Genomic DNA, 26321 nt, shown 5'->3' on the forward strand with positions numbered 1-26321 from the left:
CAACTTTTGAGAAACCTCTTTATTCTGCACCGGATCAGCCCAGTGGGAGCAGCTGGACGTAGGACTACTACAGAGTAGGAGGTTTACAGGCACAGCTAGTACAGTACTGTCTGCATATATAAATAAAAAATAAGGTCAATATTTTCTTTATGATACATCTCTTGTCCGTGAGTAGGGTAAAGTGAAAGAGGAAGGAGAAGTGTCAAACAGAACTCGATATGGCACGCAGTTAGGACACCAACACACTGACTGTCTGATCTTTAAAGTGAATCAGATTGAAAATGAAGGTGAAGTGACAAAGAAAAGACATGCCCCTTTTCCTTAATAACCATCTCATAAACATATCCTCCAGACAATAACACAAGTATTCAATATCATTTATGTTACATGCATGGAAATATGATGGATTAAAAAAGTTAAAAGCCTATCATATCCACTCTATATATCATTGCCTTCCACAATTAAGTTGTGAGGATGAAGTTTTCATATTAACATGAGCTGAATGAGAAAAATCTCCTCCGTGACGATGACACAAGAGGGCGAGAAGGCCGTTTATCATCTCCTCTTTCTTTTTCTTTGTTGACTGTCTCTCATAATATACTGCATGTGATCCAGCAGTTTTACTCTTTCCATTTCTTTTTTTGTTTATTTACTCCTTATCATCTCTCCATCTGCCTACTGTGGCCACGCCTTCAAAAGGTTCAGGGTCAGTCCTCGGTGGTGAGGACATCCACAGCCTCCAGAAGGTGCAGGGCCAGGCTGTACTGGGCGTGGTTCTCTGGCAGGATTTCAATCAGACGGCTGACCAGCCGGCTGGTCTGTGGCAGGGGGAGCAGCGGGCATCGCAGCTCACTCGGGTCCTGAAGTAGAAACAAAATAAATTGTTTACTGTACATTAAGTTGTTGAAAGACTTTAGGTGCAAAATTGTACGGCTTCAAATTAGGTGATTAGGCCTTTCAGTTAACCCCTTAAAACTCTGATGGACCCGTCGGAAGATACTGATGTCATGTGAAACTAGAAAAACCTGAGGAATCCATTTGTACCGACCATGTCGTACTAGCTTGTCAGGAAGAATGATAAATAACAGATCACAGCTCACATCTGGCGGTACCGTGAGGTGGTCGGCTTATTATTAACACAGTGTGTTTCCGTGTAACGTATCAGCGGATGCCTCTCTCATTCAGCAGCCTTGTTATGTCTGTATAACGTTACACTACGTTGTCTCTCGTCCCGTCATCTACAGCTTTTTTTCTTTCTCACCGCGGACGGCCAGCAGCTCACGCATACACATCTACACACTGCGCAGTGTTATACCCTGTGGTTTTAATGCTCAGGCTGATCGGAATCCTTAAAAATATTCCTGAATCCGGATCATGATCTGGATCGCCACCAAAATCTGGATTGTTCATTGTGCTACACTCCACTCCTCTAAAAAATTTCATTCAAATCCATCGCAAACTTTTGGAGTAATCCTGCTAACAGACAGACAGACAAACAAACCAACACCGGTGAAAACATAACCTCCTTGAGGCCTTGGCGGATGTAATAATAATACAAATCAAAAAGAGATCGGCTCTCTCTTAATTTAAATTTCTTTTTATACATGTTGGGTTTCGGTAGTTTTTTCCATGGGTCCATTTCAGATTGGGTGACCTGTAATCTATATCATCCTCCTGTCTAGTTTATTTGTCCTGTCTTATTTATTTTTTCAGTAGTTCATCAGCTCGTGCAGTCTTTATTTGCTGCAGCCAGTAATGTTGTTGAGCACTTGTGGTTCAGAGTACCTCTGTAAATACCGGAAGACGAGGGGTTAGGGAAGTTAATGAAAAATGCTGGGTATATAAATGCACTTATAGGAAAGAGCATTTAGCCTCTAAGTAACCTGTGACTGAAATGTGATCCAGCAGTTTTCCTCTTTCCATTTATTTTTTTATAGTGTATAAGATGACATTGGTTTTGGTGCCTCACCATCGCCTTGAGCCATGTGCAGAGGGTGGGAGGCAGGCGGGCCAGCAGCTCCATGGCAGGCTGCGTCTGGCTCTGGCTGTGAAGCAGTGAGTAACTCAGCCTCTGGCCAGTCAGCACCAGCAGCTGGGAGCCCAGCACGTCCTTATCTTCCACCTCCAACATCACCTGGGTGATAAAATAAGCCACACACTTTAGATGAAAAGTCAGAGCACAACATTGGATTGTGTGAGTTATCAAGCACTGCTGTGGTCAGCATAAAGGTTAAACAAAAAGTAGCATCATCCCAATTTTTTCTGCCACAAAGAAAAGCACATTTCCCCCCTTGCCTCTTCGGCCCGGGGGTCCAGGCCCTGGTTGTAGAGCTCGCAGACGAGGTGCCGTCTCAGGATGTCGGGGTTGACCTGCAGCAGGGAGCCCAGCTCCAGACACAGCGAGGGCCACCAGTCAGCCTTGGGGCCGCCGGAGGGTAGAGGGGGGGACCTGGTGCCGGAAGCGGAGCTGGAAGGATCGTCTATAGCCTGCACCCAGCCGGTCAGCACCCGCAGGAGGAACTGAAGCCGAGCAGGAAAGAGGGGAAATATAGATGAGACAACGGAGATGAAGAGTGAACGGGAGGTGGAATGAGATGACAACAGATTTGTTTCGAGATCTTTGTTTTCTATTGACCCGTTGGTGTAAATCCACCTCTCACCTCTTGTCGCAGCGAGACCAGGCCTGGGTCCATGTCTCCGCTGGGCATCAACTGGATGGTCGTTAGATCTCTGAAGAAAGCATTCTTACCCTGGGACAACACAGACACGCAAAAATAAATCTATGTTATTTGACATATTAAATTAAGTATTAACTTCAATGTCGTCCGTAGACACAAAAACTTTTTAAAGAAAATTATAACAAATATAGTCAACATTTAATAGTCTAAATAAGGGTGCAACGGAAACCAGAATAATACTTACAGATTATTATATAAAATGTTAGTTGCATTATGCACTGATTTTAACTTTGTGCTGTATCATTATGTATTGATTCATAATGAAGTATTACATACGGAAGCCCTGAGAGGCAAGTGAGAAAAAAAAAATTCTGGTGTTCCATTTTCTAAGCCTGATCTAAATTGTTTTCTCTCTTGTGTTTATGACTTCAGAAAAGGAGAAAAAAAAAGGTTTTGCAAGTATAATCTTTCCAAGTTTCTTACTTCTTAAAAAAATCTTTACCAATATCACTATTCTAAGTTACTTTTTTCTGTTTCTTCTGTGAAAACAGGTGAAAAAATGTTTTGGCAGTTGAAATTTGTGTTTGTTGTTGTAATGCTAATTTTGGCCACAAGAGGCTGAAGTGAACCACTACCACATGTTTTCTAAATAGGACTAAAAGCATTCATGCTTTCTTCCAGGTGAGTTTTAATTTCTCCATGCACTCTATAAACATATTGTAATTCAAATATATTGTTTGTAAGGAAGTTATGTAAATTAAAAGTCACCTGGAAGAAATGGGTATTACAACAACAAACACTTAGAAAAATGATCCTGATAAAGAAAAAATGGTTTACCTGCCAAAACCTTTTTTCACCCGTTTTCACAGATGGAAAAAAAAGTAATTTAGGAAAGTTATCGTGGCAAAACCCTTTCCCCCCCCATCTGTTTCCCAGATGAAAAAAACATTGTAAAGAACTTAGAAAGATGATCCTGGCAAAACCTCGTTTTCATCGGTTCCTAAAGGACCAATATGCAATATATCTACTGTAATAAATCATAAAATGAACATCATGTGTCATCAGAGATAAAGGAAACATGCTAAATTGAAATACTGGCTTCTCCGACAACAATGCTACAGCCAGTATGTTCTCCTTTGAAATTTCCATTCCGGTCCGGAACGTCTGTTTTAGTTTTGGCCGGTGTGATCCCGTCCACTGCCCATTTCGACACCGTGTTGCCACATTATGAAACAAATTGGCACCCGATCACAGACTTCTGCAGCCCAGCAGCAAGCAAACGGCAAAAATGTTTTGAATGTCGACTGCAGTACCCATTTTAAAACGCTACTGTAGCTGTCAGTACTACATATTGTTCCTTTAAGTCCTAAACGCAGGGGAGAAAACTATTTAGATCAGACTTCGAAAATGGATCACCAGATTTTTTTTTTTTCTTACTTGCCTCTCGTGGGCTTCCATATAAAATACTACAATATGAATCAATACATAATGACACAGCACAAAGTTACAAATCAGTGCATAATGCTAATAACATTTTATATAATAATAATCTGTGAAGACATGAAAGTATCTAGTAGCTATTAAATAATAGCTGAAGCCTTGCCTGGACTTTTAATCCTGGTGGATGTAGACAGGCTCACCTTCACAGTCAGCATGAGTATTTGTGTGTCTGTCTCCTCACCTTGCTGTCAAACAGGCCGAGTGGTTTGACCTTCAGGCTGAAGGTCATAGCAGCGTGTAGCAGGGAGGCTAACAGGCAGTGGTGTTGCACCAGGGGGTAGTGGACGCCTTTCTGCTCCAGGGCGAGTTCAGCTAGTGACGCAGGGCCCTCGGCCCCACACCACGCCTCCTCCACGGACAGCTCCGGAGCAGAAAACTCCTCCACTGCCGAGTCCGCCTGTGTGTGGAAAAAAGCAACAGAAGAGATGGTGAGGAGAAAGAAGGCGTGTTGTGTGCTTGTACAGAACAGGTGGTTTTCATTCACATTATGATCACAACTCACAGTTTAGTTCACAGTCAAGTGCAGAATATACAACACATGCATTAAAGTCCCCCTCCACTCAAAAATGTGTTTTGCTCATTGTTCCTTCGCTGTGATGTTTGAGCTTCGATGTGCAGGATCATGCATGTGTAGTTTGACACTAGAGGGCTGTTTCACATTCAATTCATCTGCTGTGGGGGGAGGGGGGGGGGGAAGCAATTGTGGGCCAGTGTGCAACTTACACAGGTGTGATGTGGAAACTTGAAACCTCCAGTGCACACACACTGAGAACGGACTTTTTAGTGAACAGTGAAATTTTTCAAATAAACAATAATTGCATATATTTTTAGATTTCATTTAAAGAATTTTTAACAAGGTGATTGAACTATTTTGTGGAGAAACCATATCAGACCCAAATTGCAAGCAGCAAGCTAGCCGGCTAATACATCAAATGCATATAACGTATAGGTGTGGTTAGTAGTGGTAGTGATGGGGGTCTCCATGCGTTGTTTTCCCTGGAATCACTTTACTTACATAGTAATCTATAAAAGACAAAGGGCTCTGATTCTTAACCAATACTCCAGTCACCTCCATGAGGATCTGCAGCAGCTGGACACAGCAGCCCAGGAAAGACGTCACGGCTTTGTCTCCCATCCCGACATCCTGCGCACATAAAACACGTGTCCTTAATATTTACGTAGCTTCATGCTTTTATTGCAGCACTTTACATCTGAAATACATTTATCAAATCCACGTGTACTCACCCGTCGACACAAGCGATCTTTGGGTGCTTTCCCCACCTGGGAAAAAGGAAGTGTAACATTTTATATATCGCCTCGCAGACTCAACAACACCTTCCCTTCAGAAACACAGGCATACTGCCTTCTGTGTGTGCACGACGTACCTTATCCATGAGGAAGGCTGCTGCTGAGAAACGCTTGACGATGAACGTGCTCCACATCATTGCAGAAATACCTGTGAGGAACATTCAAAGAAGTCCAGTGACACACTGCTGTCATTTGCAGTGGGGAAACACTGACATCACTTGTGGTAATATAGTACTTTTAGTCACATATTTGAGCTGTTATTTCATGCATACCTGAAGAAAATGACAACCTTTCCAAATTTTTTGATAAAAAACTAGGGCTGTCAATCAATTAAAATATTTAATCGCAATTAATCGCATGATTGTCCATAGTTAATCGCAAATTAATCACACGTTATATTTGTTCAAAATGTACCTTAAAGGCAGATTTATCAAGTATTTAATACTCTTATGGGCATGGGAGTGGGCAAATATGCTGCTTTATGCAAATGTATGTATATATTTATTATTGTAAATCAATTAACAACACTAAACAATGACAGATATTGTCCAGAAACCCTCACAGGTACTGCATTTAATATAAACATATGCTCAAATCATAACATGTCAAACTGCAGCCCAACAGGCAACAACAGCTGTCAGTGTGTCAGTGTGCTGACTTGACTATGACTTGCCCCAAACTGCATGTGATTATCATAAAGTGGGCATGTCTGTAAAGGGGAGACTCGTGGGTACACATAGAACCCATTTACATTCACATATCTGGAGGTCAGAGGTCAAGGGACCCATTTGAAAATGGACATGACAGTTTTTCCTTGCCAAAATTTACCATAAGTTTGGAACGTTATTTAACCTCCTTCACAACAAGCTAGTATGACATGGTTGGTACCGATGGATTCATTTGGTTTTAGCTTTAAAACCGAACCCGCTACAACCTAAAAATCGTATTAATTAGAGGCGTTAAAACAAATTTACGTTAACGTGTATTATCCCGTTAACTTTGACAGCCCTAATAAAAAACACATTACTGTATCAGATATATTAGACATATTATCATATCAAATATTTGCGTGTAAAAAAACACTGAGCCCCTCACCTAGTTGGATATGTGGACTGGAGACCAGCTTCAAATGTTCCACAGCCCACCACAAGTACCGGCCCTCCTACGAAGAGAAGCATGTCCTGATTTAAGAAGTGATTGGTTTCTTTCTTTTCTTTAAAGGATGTCTTACTTCTTTTGAACTAACACAAAAAAACGTATGTATATGTGTGAATGAGCACCTCGGGGTCTTTGTTCCACTGCACTACATATTCCCAGCAGCAGTGGGCGAAGAGCAGGTCAGGAGAGAGGGAGTGTGGGAACCGCTGGCACACTGCCACCAACAGCTCTGGAAAACACAGATTACACTGTTTTACTTGGATTTGATATGAGGGTATAAACTCCATTGTGGCTGTTATCATACTGTTCAAGCAATGCTGTATGAATCTACATAGGTTATCAATAACATTAGCAGTTAAATCTCTTTAACATGAGAGCTGACGTGTAATTCAATATCCACATTTATGTGTCAAATGCCAACAATTTTTGATCTGTTCTTGTCCCGTCCTTAGTCCTGACCTGCGGTCCTGTCCGAGTCCTCTTGGCTCTTCTCCTCCTTCTCGTTTCCTTCTCCTCCAGCCTTCTGCTCTAGTGTTTCATCTCCCTCTTTGTCTTTTCTCTTCTGGAGAATTTCCTTCAGTCGCTCAGGGGCCAAGTTGTGTCTGAACACCCACTTGGAGATGCTGTCGGCAATGCCACCTTTACAGATAGATGTGAAAAAAAAAACAATAAAAATATGAGATAATCTGTTTTATATAGCCACGACCAGAATATTAACGGAAGCCCTGAGAGGCAAGTGAGAAAAAAAGAAATTCAGGTGATCCATTTTCTAAATTGTTTTCTCTCCTGTGTTCATGACTTAAGAACAGGTGAACAAACATGTTTTTCCAGGATAATCTTTCTAAAATTCTGAATTCTTTGACTTTCTAAAATTGTTTCCTTAGATTCGGACTCACCCTGTGAAACAGGTGGGAAGAAAAGTTTTGCCAGGAAGTTACTCCCAGCAAGTTATGTAAATTAAAACTCACCTGGAAGAAAACATGAATGCTTTTAGTCCTATTTAGAACATGTGGTAGTGGTGCACTTCAGCCTCTTGTGGCCGATATGAGTACTACAACAACAACAAAACTTTATTTGTTTCACTTTTTTTCACAGATAATGGAAAAAGAAGAAAAAAAGTAACTTAGAATAATGATCTTGGCAAAACTTTGATTTTTTTCCGCCCGTTCTTTAGTCATAAACAGTAAACAATTTAGATCAGACTTAGAAAATGGATGACTTTTTCTGACTTGCCTCTTGGGGCTTCTGTAGAATATGGACACTAAAAGAAAGAAAAAATAAAAGAACTGAAGAAAAAAACTTTAAGAACGAGCTGAAAGACTTTTTAAAAGGAAATCATCAAAAAAAAGAAAGCAAGACAGAAATAAAACATAAAGAGGCAGACAAGCTAACAAGAATGTAATGTTGCCTTACATTTTGGTATTTAGGTAGCTTATCTGTCTGCCTGTATATATATATATATATATATATATATATATATATATATATATATATATAAATACACTATATAGGATATTCTTCTTTGCATCCTACCTGTGCCTCCCTCCAGAAGCGTTTTGATGGAGCACTGTGCTGCAGCGCCCCCTGTTGATCCCTGAGGAGGAGGCACCAACAGCAGAGTCTGGAGCACCAGCACATCCTCTAGCTGGCGAACACACACCACCCACTGCTCCAGGTCTAGGGACACAGCCTCCCACTCTAACTGCAACTGTCACACACAAAACATAAGTGAGTCAGTGGTAAATTACTATTGTATGTCTTTAAAACACGATGTGGTGTGGTGGGTGTGGTGCGCTGGAAACCGAATGATTTCTGAGTGGTTTGTTTGAACTTCATCAGTTGCATGTTCAACAACACGTTAATAACATCTCATGCTTCAAAATCGACCCCTACTAAACAATTCCTGCCCAAATTTCATTTTTTCATAGCACTGCCTTATGAGTGTACTCATGTGTGTAGAGTATATCTGTGTGTGAGTGCATGAGACATCACCTACCTTGCTGTCACCCCGGCTCGTGATGCTAGCCTTTGCAGCGCGGTGAGCGACGAAGGCCGCCAGCAGAGCAGCGGCAGCATTGTGGGACTGGATGCACGTACAACGAACTTGCTGCCACCAAGGAGAGATAGACTGAGAGTCCCATGACTCCTCTACTGCGTCTGAAGAGAAGAAGAAGGAGAAGAAGAAGGAGAGGTAACTCTTTTCTCATCCTTCGTTTCCATAGCCTTTCATTGGTTGAAAATGGTTTGACTTAATGCAAAGAAGTCAGCACACACTGGATACAAGCACACACCTTTCATGTTGCTGAGGGCGATGAGTAGTGTGTGTAGATTTCTAACTGTTTCTTCTGGGTTCTGTAGCACCTCCTTCTCTCTTTGCAACCACACACTTAGCAACAGAGACTGAAAGAAAGAGGAACAGGAAGAGTAAAAATGAAATATTAGAGAAAAAAAACAACATTAATTTAGAATAGTGGCACTACTAAAGAAACTTCATAAATGAATTTCAACCCAGTCCATCAACCAGTCTTTTCCCTCCATCTTACCAGTAGCTGCTGTGGACTGATGCCAGCCTGCTGCAGTGTGTCACACACTTTATGGAGTGGGCTCTTTCCACACAGACAACCCCAGAACATAAAGTTCCCTGCAAAGGACACACAAGAGCAAAGTCCTCACTCAGTCTAGATGTGTGTGGTGGTGTGCTCCCTCTATGTCTGATGCCACTGACATTTCTGTATATCAAAGAAAAGTTACCCCCCTCCCTGTCTTTCAGAGGCTGTAGCAGCTTCAGTTTTAGAGCTCGAGTGAAGGTACAGATATGAAACTAGAAGACCTATGGAATCCAACCATATCATGCTAGCTGGTCAGGAAGGAGGCTTTCTAACGCTCCAAAGGCGAGGAAAAACTCTCTCTTGTGGATCAAATGAGCCCAACTGTATTCATGTGTGATGATGTTAGTCTCCATAGTAACCGTTTCATTGTAGTGAGGCCATTTTCTTTTTTAAACATGTCCTCACTGTTTAAAATGACCTGTGGTGACCTCTAGGATAATCACAGCCTCATGAAACTTTACAGCCACAAACTAGAGACCTAGAGCATTCAGAGGATGGATGGCTTTCCTAGCTAAATTGACAATAAGGGGGTTTCTGAGCAGTTTACACAAAGGAAGTGCTCCACATCCAATCGCAGAAAAATGCAATTCCTGCAGAAATCTCAAAATGTCAAAAGTTTTTGATACCAAATCACAATATGGCTTTTTTACATGGTGTTCCTCAAGGTCTTGGTGTCCTAATGTGGTATTTTGGAGGGATTATTGATCATTTTTTATAAATTCTCGGGTGGTAACGAATGATATCAACCCAAAAATTGCTGCAACAACTTTTGAGACATAAGTGAGCATGGGAATGGCCATCATACACTTCCATCGTAATGTTCGTAGCCTTTATACACTTTTACAAGTTATTTTAATTGATGAATTAATAAATCATGTTTATTTCTGATTTATTTACTAGAACAACTTGACACACAGTGCTGAGCAACATCTCACATTAATCTTCCATGTGACATCTACTGTTGACCTGCTATCTCCCCTAAAGAACCCCTGTACCCCTAAAAAGACAAAAAACTGGTCTATTGTGGGTCTTTGAGGGTTCATTTGAATTTCTTTTCTCCTCCACAACCCTCTTTGTGGCTTGCATAAATCCCACCTGTGTAATTTTTACAAATGAAGAAACACAGCAATATAATTCCACTACTGTGAGACAGACACTACCAGCATCTCACTGAGATTTTATACTCCGGTATCAATGAATTTGACAGTGTCATACTAAAGGTTACAACAAAATGCTAAACATAGCATAATAGTAATACAGTTTTGATTGTGTCATGGTATCTCTCGGGGTAACTGTGTAAAGGTCAAGACGTACAATGTTCATACATATGTTGCCGTACCTAGCTGATTCCATTCCGTTTCAGAGCCGCGGATTACCCTCAGCTCCTCGTCCTCGGTGCACTCTATCTGGGAGAGAAAGGCTTTGGCAGGCAGCGCTGAGTCGGGCGAGTCCTGGGCGAAGGAGACACTGGGTCTGGAGGTGAGCTGTGCGTAGCGTTGCAAGGTGGGGCCGACACGGGACAATTCATCCTCTATGCCTTCGAGGGAGTCCTGCTGGGTGAGGAGAACATTATAAGTGTCTATCATATACTTATGAGTAATACTAATTACCAACGAGCAACAATACGGTCCTAATTGGTAGCTTTTAGGGTTGTCAATCGATTAAAACATTTAATCAAGATTAATAGTATGATTTTTTTTTTTTAAATCTGTTCAAAATGTACCTTAAAGGGAGATTTGTCAAGTATTTAATACTCTTATCAACATGGGAGTGGGCAAATATGCTGCTTTATACAAATGTATGTATATATTTATTATTGTAAATCAATTAACAACACATAACAATGACAAATATTGTCCAAAATCCCTCACAGGTACTGCATTTAGCATAAAAGAATATGCTCTAATCATAACATGGCAAACTGCAGCCCAACAGGCAACAACAGCCGTCAGTGTGCTGACTTGACTATGACTTGCCCCAAACTGCATGTGATTATCATAAAGTGGGCATGTCTGTAAAGGGGAGACTCGTGGGTACCAATAGAACCCATTTTCATTCACATATCTGGAGGTCAGAGGTCAAGGGACCCCTTTGAAAATGTTGATTTCAGTTTTTCCCTCCAAAGTTTAATGTAAGTTTGGAGCGTTACTTAGCCTCCTTCCCAACAAGGTACTACGACGTGGTTGGATTCCTTAGGTTTTTCTAGTTTCATATGTTGCCAGTATCTTCGCTTTGCTTTAAAACTGAGCCCGCTACAACCTAAAAATTGCAAGTTGCGTTAAAACGAATGTGCGTTAATGTGTTCTTATCATGTTAACTTTGACAGCCCTAGTAGCTTTACCATAAACCTTATGTTAGCGTATGTCATATTATGTAGTATTACAGTTGGAAAATGTTTATGAGTACTTTTAACAAGCTTTTCTGTATGTGTGTATGTGTGTGTCCTCTCACATTTTCAGAGCAGGCCTCTATGTCTGCAGCAGAGTGCAGCAGCTGGATGTCTGTGTAGAGATGAAGCAGTTTCAGCTGTGAAGAGCAGAGTTGGAGTAATGGTGCATCCACTTCCTCAGGGTCTGTGAGGCAGAAATACACAACCGTGAATAAAGAGAGAGAAATCATTGTCATCGGCATGATATGTACATAACATTTTACATTTTACAGTAGTTTATATTTTAACCATTTAGCTGAGCAAATTATTTGGAAAACAGTTTGTGACACTTTTAATATTATATCTTAGATAAATCAGACCAATAATAAATCTTTCTTAATAATAAACAGATGTTTACGGAAGGCCTGAGAGGCAAGTGAGGAAAGAAAATTCTGGTGATCCATTTTCTAAGTCTGATCTAAATTGTTTTCTCACCTGTGTATATGACTTAAGAACAGGTGAAAAAAATGTTGGCAGGTGAAATGTTTTGTTTTTGTTCTGTTTTTTGTTTTTTTCTAAAATTGTTTCTTTAGATTCTGACTCACCCTTTTTTTTTGGTCAGGATAATTTTTCAATATCAAGTGTTTGTTGTTGTTGTAATACTCATTTCAGCCACAAGAGGCTGAAGTGCACCACTACCCAATGTTCTAAATTGGACTAAAAGCATTTATGTTTTCATCCAGGTGAATTTTAATTTCTCTATGCACTCTATACAGTAAACACAAGGTACATATATTATGTGTTAGCAAGTTATGTAAATTAAAACTCACCTGAAAGAAAATCTGAATGTAGTGGGGCAGTGGTGCATTTCAGCCTCTTGTGGCCAAAATGAGTATTACAAAAAACAAACACATTTTCCTGAAAAAAAAAAGCATGTGCCAAAACCTTTTTCTCACCAGATGTCCTTTCTCTCTTGCCTTTCAGGGCTTCAGTAGTTACTTTACCTTGTTGCTTCAGAGAGTCGTGTAAGGCGCGTGTGACGTTAGTAAGACATGAGACGGGAGCATTCTTGTTTGACAGCAGAGACTCCAAAGCCTAAAAGGAAGTGCGAAGACTGCTGTTAGATACTTGACTGCTACCACAAAGACAATAGGCCTCTCTATTAGTGTGTGAGGCGATTAGTATCTTTGTTCATACCTGCTTCTTAATGGCGGGGTGTTTAATATCCAGCAGCACACTTTTGGCTTCCCTCTCTAAAATATCTGAAAAGAAAAAGATGAGTAAGCACATAGAAAGGCGTAGATTCAAACCTCTCATCTCATACACTTATATCTACACCTCCATCACTCCTGTATGTCTTACCGGGCTCCACCTCTCTGCTCCTTAGCATAGTAGTAAGTCTCTTTAACAGGTGCATATCTTTGGCTCGCTCGCTCTTCTTGTCACTGAAATGGAAAAGACAGAGAAAGGTGGGGTTTGGATGGATTGCTGACAGCCCTCATTAAAAGGGTGTCTTTAACAACTCGACCGGGGACAAAATTCATGCTTGAACTTAAACTTAAACTTTTTGGAAGAATGTGAAGACTTTTGAAGTTGTGGTTGGAACTCCTTGGTTGCAAAAGTAAATGATGACGGTCCAGTTGCCATAAATTCCATTGCCTTAGCATTCTTTAGCAGGATCTTTATAAGGCTCTTGTTGAGTTGAGTGAGTAATTATGTACAAAAATATGTCATGTGTTTCTTTAACTGGAGTTTGAGAATAAAAAGCATCCTCTCACCACATGTGCAAGCAATCTTACAAGAAACACTAACTGAAATGTTAAAGGAATGGTTTGATGTTTTGGGAGTCAGTTACTGCCGCTGGCCGAGGAATAGTCGTGGACATAACCCCCCTTAAAGGTCCCATATCGTTCTCCTTTTCAGGTTCATACTTGTATATTTTGTGTTTCTACTAAAACATGTTTACATGCTGTAATGTTCAAAAAACCCTTTATTTTCCTCATACTGTCTGCCTGAATATACCTGTATTTACCCTCTGTCTGAAACGCTCCGTTTTAGTGCATTTCAACGGAATTGTAACGGAATTGCGTTGCTAGGCAACAGTTTGGGTCCATGTTTACTTCCTGTCAGCTGATGTTATTGACATACACTGCAAAAGAAAATAAACTGGGACACATTTAGAATGTTGACGTTTAAAACCATGTAATGGTCTAAATATTGTATATTTGTGACATCACAAATGGACAGAAATAATGGCTTGTTTCAAACGCGCAATTTCTGAATACGGGCTGTGTGTGTTTCTCCGTATATTGAGCGTTTTGATAGTTCACCAGTATTTATACAGCACTTGAACCTGCTTTATAATATAAAAGACATGAAAATCGTTTTTTAATAAAACATTTTTGTTAACAGGTTGTAACCTAACCTAAAAAATGAGACCTTCCGTGACTTTCTGGGTTTCCTCCTATCAGCCTGTACACTGCTTTTAATGTGAAAAACCCGGGCCCGTTTTTTATGGGAAAATCCAAGGGATGTGACGTCATGCACGCTCACCAGTGCCTTTACTCTCTCAAGCTCTTTTAAAGGGGTAACAGTGTGCAACCATAGCTAACGTTCGGTTAGAAATGGAGTCCACTAATGCCAACAAACGACCAGACGACCAGTCCCCTTACGACTGCAACTTGTCGCTTTAACACTTTCGTTTTTGTACAGTTTTTAAACAAGTGAGATACAGTATAACATCCTAATAAGTGTGATTCAGAGGTGCCGGACTATTCCTTTAAAAATGCCCGCACGACAAACAGCTGATCTACCGTATCTGTGAGGTTAATGTATGTGTGTGTGTACTAACCTGAGGGCCAGGTGGAAGGGGATGTTCACTGTCCTCAATGCTCCTGTGATGGGATCCAGCAGACACACCTGCTGGGTGTGGAGCTGCCAGCCCTGACTGGTCACACTGTTCACCCCCATCAGACGGTAGCCAGCGTACAGCAACCTGGAAATGCACACACCAAGACAATATTTTACATATATTTTAATGTGGGTTTGTCTATCCTTGAGTGTCTGAGTGTACAGTGTATGCTTCTGCGGTATGCTATATATGAAAATGCACGTGCTGATTTGTTTGTCATGTTTTTGAGGCTAAGAAACAGCTGGAAGGAAAAGTTAATTTTTAGAGTGCATTGTTTTTCTACCTGCAGTGTTTGCCCACAGTGAAGGCTCCTACTCGAGGCCCCTGCTGTATCCCCCACACCTCCAGGATTCCCCTGCGGGGTGCGTAGATGATCAGGAACAAAGCGTGGCGTCTGGGGAGGGAGGCGGAGGGGGAGAACTCCCGATCGCCTCGCTCCTCCGGAACCTGCAGCCAAGCCAGCTGAGCATCTCGGTAACCTGCAGTTATGTTAAATTAATGAATAATCACGTCTACATGACAGGGTCACAATAAACAACTTTTAAGCTGAACGCATGACTCCGCATCACAACTGATTTTAAAAGAAGGAACAGAGGCGATGAATGTTTGATAGACAGCATGTAAGGGGCTCATTGTGTTGTTGCTTTCGGATCGCATGAACACCTCTGACATGTTTCATTGATACGGGGACAGTTCACCCCAAAATCAAAAAATACATATTTTTCCTCTTACCTGTAGTGCTTTTTATCAATCTAGATAGTTTTGGGTGTGAGTTGCAGAGTGTTGGAGATATCGGCCGTAGAGATGTCTGTCTCCTCTCCAATATAATGGAACTAGATGGTGCTTCGCTTGTGGTGCTCAAACGCCAAAAGAATACATTTGAAAAACTCAACAGCAACATCACTTTCCAGAAATCACGACCCGGTTACTCAAGATAATCCACGGACCTGGTTGTGAGCAGTTTCAAAGAAAATCGTTCCTACATGAAACTGCTAAAAACAAGGTCTGTTAATCATCTTGAGTAACCGGGTCATGATTTCTGGAAAGTGATGTTGCTGTTGAGTTTTTCAAATGTATTCTTTTGGTGCTTTGAGCACCACAAGCGAAGCACCATCTAGTTCCGTTATATTGGAGAGGAGACAGACATCTCTACGGCCGATATCTCCAACACTCTGCAACTCACACCAAAACTATCTAGATTGATAAATAGCACTACAGGTAAGAGGGAAAATGTGTATTTTTGATTTTGGGGTGAACTGTCCCTTTAATACAATGTTATATATGTACTCAAGTCTTGACATGTGAACCACGGTCACTCAATTCTGACACTATTTTTCACTATATTTTCACTATTTAATTCACTATAGAAGTGAGCCCAATGTGAGTAAGAGTGACTATTCTGATCCCAGGTTTCACTTCATCTCCTCAACTGTAGTTGACAACTATAGAATTCTGTTCTTAATTAGATCTAACAACCAAAATATTTTCATATGGAGGTTCCTGAAGCGAAGTCTTATCAAATGGGGGTCCGTGACTTCATGTGTATCAATTTAGGGTTCCTTGACGCAAAAAAAGGTTGAGAACCACTGCTTTACAAAACCTCTACATTATTCACTTCTTAGTTCTTGGTCTTTTCTCTCTACTTTCCCCCTCACCTTTCCACATGCGGATGGCAATGCCCCTGGCCAAGTCCAGCAGCGTGACTCGACCGAAGTCATCCGTCACTCCAGCCAGCGTGTTGCAGGGGGACAGGCAGATGGACTCGCCGTGGCGACGAGAGTCCGGGAGACCAAATCTGGGCCGGAAGAGGTCAGATTTAAGAGAACGGACGATGAAAGGGACATCAGCAACCTTCATGTTGCCAATATCAATAAAAGGCACAATAGGGTCACTGCTGCATTTGTGTGTTGAGATATCATGATCGCTACCTGATCCCCAAGGCCGTTGAAGGCTCCACCTTGGGCTTCTGTTTCTGAACAGCCTCCTCTTCATTCTTGTGCTTGTTCCAACCTAACCATCCGCTGGGAGGAAAACATACAAGAGAGTGATGAAAATGTGAAAAATAGGCACAGAGAAAGTTAGCAAGAGATACATAAGATGATGTAAAGAGGGAGACTAGTGATTAAGATAAAGTAAAAAAAGGAGGGGAGGCGACCGACACTTGAGATACACTAGAAAGAGAGTGAAACGAGACTCAAGGGAGGATGAAAGCAAACTAACCCCACCTGTATGGATTAAGCTAGCATTGAGCAGAGAACAGGCTATAATTCAGAGTATTGATTGGGCTGCTTTGTGCTGTTGCAGCAGTAGAGGTTTGTCAACAGTGCTGCATTCAGTCCTCAAGTGTGTATGTGACAGGAAAGGAACGCCCACACAAGCACACAGAAACACTGGACAACCCTCTTCTGTCTTTTAAACAATGCGCTACACAAATTAAAATGTGATTGTTAGTTTTGTCCTGCTCCTTTGGTATTATTACTCATTCAAGTTACCTTGTTTCTTTGGCTATTGTTTGTCTTCATTATGTACAATTATGTTTGGTAAAATGATTGTTAGTTATTGCAAAAACACCTCACCTGGCAGCACTGAAGAGGGCCGAGGTGAGTTTACTGGCCACAGCCAGAGCCACGTGAGAGAGGAGAGGCTGGGAGCTTCCCTGAGGACAGACAGAGAGACACAACAACACGGCTGAATTTACTCTCAAAATACATTCATTTGCACACTCTTTTGTCTTGCACTCTCTCTCGTAGCTTATTTGCACCATATGCACCAGAGGTACATAACACTTAATACTTAAAGTGGCAGTAGGCAGTATATTTTTGGAATCATTGAGCAAAAATTCCATAATAACCTTTCAGCATATTGTAATTCAAGTGTTCTGAGAGAAAGCTAGACTTCTGCTCCTCCTCATGGCTCTGTTTTCAGACTTTAGAAAAATCTAGCCCGTGACGGGAGACTTTGGCCAATCATGGGTAATTTCAGAGAGAAAGCGTTCCTATTGGCTGTTCATTCAACGGAGGCAGCTGTCAATCACTCGCAAACTCCGGTCAAACTAGGCAGCACTGATCAAATATGAATCAATATTCTGTTACTGTTATGCCTATTTCTCTCCTCAAATGTTTTCAGAAACATCTTGTAGTGTACTGTTTAGCTGTAAAATGAGAACGTTTGCTCCGGCTGGTGGGCGGTGCTTGGTATTTCCTCAATAGTTCTCAACATGGCTGCCGGGTCACAAACTTTCTAATTTTACAACTGAACAGTACACTACAAGATGTTTCTGAAAACATTTAAGGAGAGAAATAGGCATTACAGGAACAGTATTGATTCATATTTGATCAGCGCTGCCTAGTTTGACCGTTTGATCAGAGTTTGCAATTGATTGACAGCTGTTCAGAGACGGCAAGGCTCCAGATCGGCTCTGATTGGTTGTTTTCCTCCGGTCTGTGAAATCTTGCAGATGCCGTTAGGAGCACCGGAGGACACAGAGACACATGATTTTTTCAGATAACCTGTCTCTTATGCACTACTGTCAGGATATAGTGACTGTTTTTAAATCATATTTGCTCCAATTCTACTGCTGCTTTAACACAGATATACAGTTCATTCTCATTGGGAAATAAACAGCCTGACTCACTCACCTCTACAGCGTAGTAAAAGCCTGTGTACGGCCCACCTCCCACGGTGACATACTGGCTCATGGCCGGGGGGCTGCCCTTGACCGAAGCATTAAACCCCCCCAGGATGGACGCATTCTTCATCTGGTCAAACACACACAGCGTCATAACGCCTAACAGCAGGAGAGATGGAGAGAGAGAGCAGGGATGAACAGGGATGTGGGAAAAGAAAATGATGGGAATTAGTTCAGTCACAGTGAGTTCTTTGCTGTCAATCATTCATTCGATTTAAAAAAAATCTTCATCACATACGTTTACATTTAGGAGCAGTGGGGCTGCTGTAAAGCGCCCGGGAGGCAACTTGGGGTTTTGCGTCCCGCTCAAGGACACTTCGACATTCAGACAGTAGGAACCAAGGATCAAACCACAAAACTTCTGGTTAAAGGACGACTCGCTCTACCCACCGCCCTTTTCTTTTAAATAAAATAATCTGTTCCCAGCATGTCTCCACTGCACAAGACTTTTACTTGTTTTCATTATAATGCCTACAGAGGGCTGTACCGAATAGTTCGAAGCTTTAAATATAACTTTGACATTCAAATTCTAAATCAAAATTTGAATGCTGCACATTTTTTATGTCTACTGTTTGTGTTTAAAGCCAGCATTTCTTGATTTCTGTTATTAGTTAATTATACTATTTGTAGAATTAGATTCCAGTGATGGCTGCGTATAGGATTGTTCCGACTCATTTGATCCAAACATTTTCAATAACTCCAGAGAGTTCTAAAGTTCAAAAAGTCAAAATTTATTGAAAAAAGAGAGATGTAATCATTTGCAAAATTCACAACATGTTTGTATTTAATGAAATATTCGCCTTTCAAAAACAACATTTTAACTGCGCTCAAAAAACGGTTTGTTCTCCAGCTTGCCGCACACAAAGTGAGGCACGCACCTCTTACATTTATATAACCACAATAACAAAAAATCTATTTTTTCCTCTTCTTTTTAGGGTGACGACATCATAAAATATGACAACAGAAATTTGAAGCTGCAGTCGAAAAACCTCAAAAGTTTTGAATGTAAAAAAAAGTCTCTGTACAGCCCTACATACATACATAGAATGTATTAAAATGCAGTAACACTAATTCAGAATGACCTCTTATCACATCATCCCTGCTGTGATGTCGTAGTAAATCAAAAGATGGGTGAGCCACAAAAAACAATCAGTCCATCATAAGGCATCATCAACCACCGGTATGAACAAAAAAAATATTTAACTCTCTTACCCACACTACTGTGGTCCACAATGGTGTCCATGTCCTGCAGACCCCACTTCTTATAGGCCAGGGGAGGAGGCTGGATCACATCACTACCTGCTGCTGCCGCTGGATGGAAAAAAAAACAGCTGGTCAGTTGATAACCAAATCTCTGACAAAGGATTTAATCATCTATAGCTAGCAGGCGTGTCTTGCATATAGCAACATTTAAAACTGGCGCACCTTGTTTTAATAGTGACAAGATTTATGATTTAGGCCACAAAGCACATTCATGGGAAGACGCACACACCCACGCAGCAATACTAGATGCTCGGAGAAACCCTGCTGAAGCTTGGCTGCTATCCTTCTAGAGACTGTATAAGGGTGTGTGTGTGTGTGGGGGTTTGTGGCAGTGGTAGCTTTGTGTATATGTCTCCTTAGTACCTGAATGCCTTGTGGCAAACACTATCCACCCAGCCAGCAAGTGAAGAACACATCTCTAGTTAGCACACTGCAAAAATACTTTTAACGCTTAACTTAATACTACTGTACCCCATGACTCTCATTCTACAATATAAACACACAAGCATATGCACACACTGTGAATACTCACAGTTGGATGCATGTGACATACACACACACACACACAACTCCACACATTGCTCACACAAGCAGCAGTACCTCTCGCCACCTGGTTCCTGCAGGCACGCAGAGACTGGAAGAGGCTGAAGCCGTCGATAGTGACCAGAGCAGCAGGGTAGAGGATACTTAACTCTTCATGCTGTAGACAGGATAAAAATCATCGTTACACATTTGCTGAATAACATAGTGGGTATATGGTCAAAAGCTCAGGAAACGCTAGTAAGTGAACATTGAGTTTAGATCACAGAAATGCGATTGTGAGTTCCAAGAATTAATCTCCACACCATATACTGTATGTAAGAAGGGGACGTAGTCGCTGATGTCACTCATTGTGTTTGTGGTCTACGGTTTTGAAGCCTCGAGTTCGGCATTTTGGCCGAGAGGGTGAGGGTGATAAGACATTTTTAGGCGACCAAAATGTTATAATTAACTTTCATGAAGTGAAAACACACTGTGAAAGAGTAAAAGTTCTAAGACAAAAACACGGACAACTCCCAGACTGGACAATGCCGTGGTAGTGACCTGTCAATCACAAGGTAGCCATGCCCTAAAGCATCCCCTGCTTTATGGTCTATCTGACCCTAAATGGGACCATAATTTACTAAATGAACATCATGCTGTATTGAAGAAGACTTGAAACTAGTGATTGAGACCATAAACTCATGTTTACAATGTTTACTGAGGTAATAAATCAAGAGAGAAGTAGGCTCATTTTCTCATAGACTTCTATACAATCTGACTTCTCTTTGCAACCAGAGGAGTCGCCCCCTGCTGGCTGTTAGAAAGAATGCAAGTTTAAGTCACTTCTGCATTGGCTTCACTTTTCAGAACCGGAGGTTGCCGCATGCTCCACACACAATCATACAGTTAAAGGAATTGTTGTTCAACATTCTCCTTTTTGTCGAGATTTACATGAGGAAATTGATACCGCTTTTGTGTTTGTGTGGTAAATATGAAGCTACAACCAGCAGGCGGTTAGCTTAGCTTATAGTAAAGACAGCTGGCCTGGCTCTGTCTAATCTGCACCTCTAAAACTCACTAATTTACATGTTATAGTTTGTTTATTTCATAAGTGCAAAACAAAAAGTGTAGAAATGACACCTTTCACGATGTGCCCGACTATTTCTAACCCAGAGTACTGACTTTACGTACGTGTTAAGGTACCTAGCTGCTGGCTTTAGTTGCCGTATTTACTGTGCAGATATCTTCTCATCTAACTCTTGACAAGAAAGCATACATGTATCTTCCAAGATGTCTGACTGTTCCTTTGAATTTGAACATAATTTTCATACACAGTTCTGATAGGAGTGTTTCGGTGTGTGCATTACCTGCTCAGTTACTCCAGGATGACGAGGGATCTCATATGTGCGACACTTGAGCCTCAATACAGGGTCCTCGTGCAGCAGCTGGGCCAGGAGGAGAACCCCGCTCTGGCGAGAAACAACCAGTGTTACGTTTAATACTGGCTTTCTTGACTGTTTATAGGTCGTATTTTATGGTTTCATTTAATTTCTTCTGCTGAATATCTGAATAGTAGTACATAAAGAGAAAGATGAGATTGGCAAGTTACCTCTGTGTAGAAGCGGACATAGCCAGAAGTGAAACCCACTACTACACATGTCCAATCGGGCCGCCCTGTGGAGCTCCTACACAATCACACACACACATATATATTATACATACATGCTGTACACATATACACAAGCATTTTGAATCTCCTCTTTCTCCTACATAAGTAATACTTACCTTTTCTGGCTTGCCAATGGTATACAGATAGAGCTGCTCACACACTCTCTGTAATGAGAGAACATACACAAAGTAAAGTAGGATGTTGTTCACTGTACAGCTCTCTCTCTCTCTCTCAAGAACCTTAGATGAAGCACTTACAGTACAGTACACATTAGCTCAAGTTTCATTAGTTTTCTCACTGTCCAACAACTATCACTTTTCAATGTGACCCTTCTTTAATATCCCTTGACACCCTGAAGTTCATGTTCATTCCTGCCTGTATGTTTCTTTCCTTTTGTCACCCAGTATAGTGTCATTTTTGTCTTTATATATAATGCTAACCCATCAACTGTTGTGTCGTCATTTTCATTCAAGTGATCCTAATTTGACTCTTTACCCTTCGTCAGTGCTGAGGGCTCCAGTCCAAGACACAGCCAGGGTCATCTCCTCTCTGCCGCTGTCATCTGTGCGCCACTTAGCTGTAAGAATCAATAAACATTAACAACACTGTATAACTCCTCTGTGTACTTAGAGATGAGTTTGTGTGTGTGTTAGGATCGGGTTGGTGTAAAAATGTTCAAACCGGTTTGATATTAAGCCAAACGATGGCTTGATATCAAACCGGTGTACCGAATATTACCACTAGGTATCGCACTTGACTCAGCAGCCTCTCCCAACCCAACAGGAACACAGAGACAGCCCGTGAATGAGAGAGTAGCTATTCCAGTCCACTTGGTTTTTCAGCTCACTTCTTTCGTCGGCTTTAAATCCAAAATGTTGCCATATTGGCGCAGTTTTAGTTTTCTTTGAGACTTAGGCCCAATCCAAATGTCCCCCCCTAAGGCCTTAAGTCCTGAACCCTCAGGGACTTGACTGATGTCACCTGGTAAAGGATTGAGTGTGAGAGGCTGCGAGGGCCTGAAATGGCATAAATATGAGTGGGACAGAATTTGGCGGCGACATATCAAGTTACCTCGACAATTGTGGGTTTTTATTTTACGTTTTTTACAGCCTATTTGAACGTCTCCCAGGCTGAACACCCATGTGCCCTCCTCTTTGTTTACCTTTTTTTTTTTTTTTTTTTAAGCCTCCGGGCTTCCCCTGGTAACCGTGGTAACCCTGTGTTTAAAGTTCCAATGCTATGAATTGTGGGTAAATCCCTCAGGCAAAGTCTGCAGAAATGTGGACTTATGGAAAGTGTTCAAAAAGGACTCAAAATGTCTGCGAGAGAGCCCTCGAGAGCTTTGACGATTTGACAGCGGGACAGCCCTAAACTCTCACGGACTTTGCAGGAACGCGCCTCAAAGTCTGTGAGTCTGTGAGTGTGGACATTGGGATTGGAACTCTGCCATGTCTTGCCACCCCAAAAAACACATGGACTTTCTAGTAAACAAACACAACATGCACCGTGCGCATCTTTCCCCCCTCGCAGCTTTACTGAAATGTCACCTCCCTCATGTTACCAGCCTTGGCGCACAGACTGACAGACACTAGTGGCTTGTCATAGCGCTTATTACTGATGCAATACAAGCTGGATTTAGCGCCGTCGGCACCTGTTGTTGATGTCGGCTACTTTTTAATTTGCCAGAATGTGTCATAATGACACGTTTGCATAAAATCTCTAGAGTGTGTTTGAATATCTGACCTGAGAGAAAGACAGCCTTCTGTTCACGAGCCACTACTAGCAGGTCAGAGCAGGGCGACAGGGACACTACACAGTCATGCAGCCAGGGTGTCCCCTGCCCTGTGGTCTCCTCCTCCACCTGCGGGGCAAAGAGGAAAGTCAGCGGGAGGGGACCTTTCCTGTCAACCTGGAAATGATGTTAGTGATAACCTCACACAACACCCCAGGTCAGTTTCACTTATTGGACAATGAAACACAAAAGGACAGACCGTTGTGGCAGAAGTGGCTCCCTCCTCTTTGTTTTCGCCGTTATCCCATGACGACTCCCAGTCAGAGGTGTCCCAGGACAGCTCATTTTCTGTTAGGGGAAAAAGGGGAATAGGGAAATCCAATTACAGTTGGTATTAATAATTTGTGACATCATGTTGCAAACATAACAGTGATCATAAGTTCCATCAAAAGTGACTTATTTAACTGTTATAGAGAGGTTTGAAATCACAGGCAGTTATGTATGGAATTGTTTAAGTCAACCACTAAAAAAAATGGACTGAACATAGACATGCTAATATGATTCTAGCAAACCATAAACAACTAAATGAGAGGTGACGAGAGGGGATGGACTAATGAAGGTTGTGCTACAGAGAAATTACCTAAAATCATTCAAGATTGTGTGGAAGACAAAGAGACAGAACAAGTAGCAAAATCCAGCCTGAAATCCTATTGCCGTGGACATTTATGATGCATTATGCCTTGGTGCAGAGTGTGGGGGGGGGTCGATATCATGGCACTACAAAACTGACGCGATGACATGATCTGTATGTCTAAACGCATCAACATGAAATGAAGCCTTGAGGCAACTGAGCGTGCAACAAGTACAAGTGCCTTTTCTGTGTGTGTCTGTTGTCCTTTGCAGAGCATCCTGCAGTGATGTGTTCAGGTGCCTCATGTGGGATGACTCATAGCACAAAGGGCAGACACATTTCTCCTCCTCCTCCTCCTCCTCCCCTTTCAGTGCCCTGATGGTATTGCAGAGCACAGATGAAGCTCTATCCATCATTTACTTTACAACGCCTTATTATCAAATTATTTCCCTTTATTACTAACAGTCAGGTCATTAGAAACATGTATTATTAATGGAATTCATGTGAGATGCATTTTCGTTATATCTTAGATGGGGCATGAGCTTATTTTGTTCCGCACTTAAAGGTCCCATATTGTGCTCATTTCTAGGTTCATACTTGTATTTTGTGTTTCTACTAGAACATGTTTACATGCTGTAATGTTCAAAAAAAGATTTATTTTCCTCATACTGTCGCCCTGAATATGCCTGTATTTACACTCTGTCTGAAACGCTCCGTTTTAGCACATTTCGACGGAATTGCGATGAAATTGCAACAGAATTGCGTTGCTAGGCAACACCTTGGGTCCATGTGTACTTCCTGTCAACTGATGTCATTCACATTACACTGCAACCAGGAATAAACTGGGACACATTTCTTAATTCAGGAGGGAGAGAGTTCCAGAGGTCGGGGGCGGCGACGCTGAAGGCTCTGTCGCCGAATGTTCTCAGCCAGGTGTGGGGGGTGGAGAGCAGACCAGTGTCAGAGGATCTAAGTTTCCGGGATGGGGTGTATGGGTGGAGGAGGTCAGATAGGTACTGAGGGGAAAGGGCATGGAGGGATTTGTATGTGAGAATGAGGACTTTATAGTTGATGCGGGACTTGATTGTGAGAACCCTGGCAGCTGAGTTCTGGACATGGAGCCGGTCCAGGGCTTTGCTGGGTACCTCGGACAGGACTCCACAGTAGTCCAGACGGGAGGTGATGAAGGCGTGAATCAGGGTCTTCGCACGGGGTCATGAAATGTTTTTGAGGTGGTAGAAGGCAGATTTAGTGACGGATTTGATGTGTGACTGAAATGAGAGGGTGGAGTCCAGGGTGACACCAAGGTTACGGACCTCGGAGGATGGGCAGATGGAGCTGCCATCCACGTCCAGGAGGAGATCTCCAACCTTCCTGAGCAGTGCCTTATGGGCCAGAACCATGAGCTCTGTTTTGCTGCTGTTGAGTTTGAGAAGGTTTGATGACATCCATGTTTTTATTTCATGCAGGCAGTTGAGTAGAGCCTGGGGGGAGGAGATGGGTGGATGGCTTGGTGCTGAGGTAGAGCTGTGTGTCGTCGGCGTAGGACTAGAACAATCAAGATTACTTCATTTCTCCAAATGTAACCTGAAACCAAAAATGAAAGTGCAGTTCCCTACAAACCCGACCCATACCACCCCCTTTGCAGCATCTTAGTGTTATGACTAGTTAGTTCCTGAGGTAGCTAGTTAACTGGACTACAGACTGCATACAGTGAACAGTAACGGTGATGTGTTGCAGCAAACAGCTACATCGCGCATCTGTCTAGTCTCTCTCTCTCTAGCGTTAGTTAGCCTCTGGTAACTTACCTGTTAGGTTCTTCTCCTCCGCTGGCTCGGTGGGTTTCTGGCTCTGGAACAAGTAGTCCCGGACCGTCTTGAGCTCTTGGAGCCGACAGAACTCCAATAAGCTGCAGGACATGTCTCTCTCCCGTCCCGTCTCCCAGTAGAGCAGACAGGAGGATCAGCCCAGTTAGCTCGCTAGCTAACAGCCCAGTTGTTGTTGAAGCTCAACAGTAGCGTAGTTTAGCTGAGCAGTTTACAGGTCCTGCTCTGGTGTTCACTTTATGACAGCTTGTTCACAAAGACAACATTAGTTACTGGTCTTAAACTGACCCCTTAAAGAAATGTTAATACGAGTCTGGTACTCTTTTTTTCCCCCCAACATTTGCAGTGTCCACCCTGATAATCCTGATGTGTTGATGACACATCGTTAGCATAATAACACAAGAGTGCTTCCGGGTTAGGGCGGAGTCGACATTTTCAAAATAAAAGCAGTACAATGC

General features: G+C 42.0%; 1 protein-coding gene across 4 annotated transcripts; it reads right to left on the reverse strand.

The window, feature by feature from the left end:
• On the reverse strand, positions 1–26321 carry rab3gap2 (RAB3 GTPase activating protein subunit 2 (non-catalytic)). Of its 4 annotated transcripts, none has more exons than XM_037746579.1 (35): positions 25846–26321; positions 23666–23754; positions 23418–23535; positions 22170–22251; positions 21791–21838; positions 21615–21690; positions 21373–21474; positions 20084–20183; positions 19433–19531; positions 18171–18319; positions 17109–17188; positions 16461–16553; positions 16188–16327; positions 14816–15011; positions 14473–14616; positions 12984–13066; positions 12819–12883; positions 12626–12716; positions 11705–11826; positions 10593–10803; positions 9188–9285; positions 8936–9044; positions 8641–8801; positions 8178–8352; positions 7104–7283; positions 6767–6873; positions 6582–6648; positions 5564–5634; positions 5424–5459; positions 5194–5322; positions 4360–4575; positions 2661–2750; positions 2296–2520; positions 1970–2134; positions 1–860 (listed from the first exon to the last, which is right to left on the reverse strand). In XM_037746579.1, the coding sequence occupies exons 1-35, from the start codon at positions 25955–25957 to the stop codon at positions 708–710; spliced, it is 4182 nt and encodes a 1393-aa protein (XP_037602507.1). In that variant the 5' UTR covers positions 25958–26321; the 3' UTR covers positions 1–707. The 4 variants fall into 4 exon arrangements, with proteins under 4 accessions (XP_037602507.1, XP_037602509.1, XP_037602506.1 ...); XM_037746581.1 differs by having other exon boundaries at positions 5248–5322; positions 25846–26306; XM_037746578.1 differs by having other exon boundaries at positions 10593–10806; positions 25846–25957.

This window comes from Sebastes umbrosus, chromosome 16 (assembly GCF_015220745.1).
Source record: "Sebastes umbrosus isolate fSebUmb1 chromosome 16, fSebUmb1.pri, whole genome shotgun sequence".
Lineage (NCBI taxonomy): Eukaryota > Metazoa > Chordata > Actinopteri > Perciformes > Sebastidae > Sebastes > Sebastes umbrosus.

What these genes read in the sequence shown, in the direction of transcription:
- rab3gap2 (XM_037746578.1), bottom strand. Translation starts at nt 25,957, where the DNA reads ATGTCCTGCAGCTTATTGGAGTTCTGTCGGCTCCAAGAGCTCAAGACG. An exon ending in TGTGGACCACAGTAGTGTGG is followed by an intron (nt 18,320 to 19,432) that starts GTAAGAGAGTTA and finishes TCCTGCTGTTAG; the next exon opens with GCGTTATGACGCTGTGTGTG. An exon ending in ACCCCGCCATTAAGAAGCAG is followed by an intron (nt 12,717 to 12,818) that starts GTATGAACAAAG and finishes ACTTCCTTTTAG; the next exon opens with GCTTTGGAGTCTCTGCTGTC.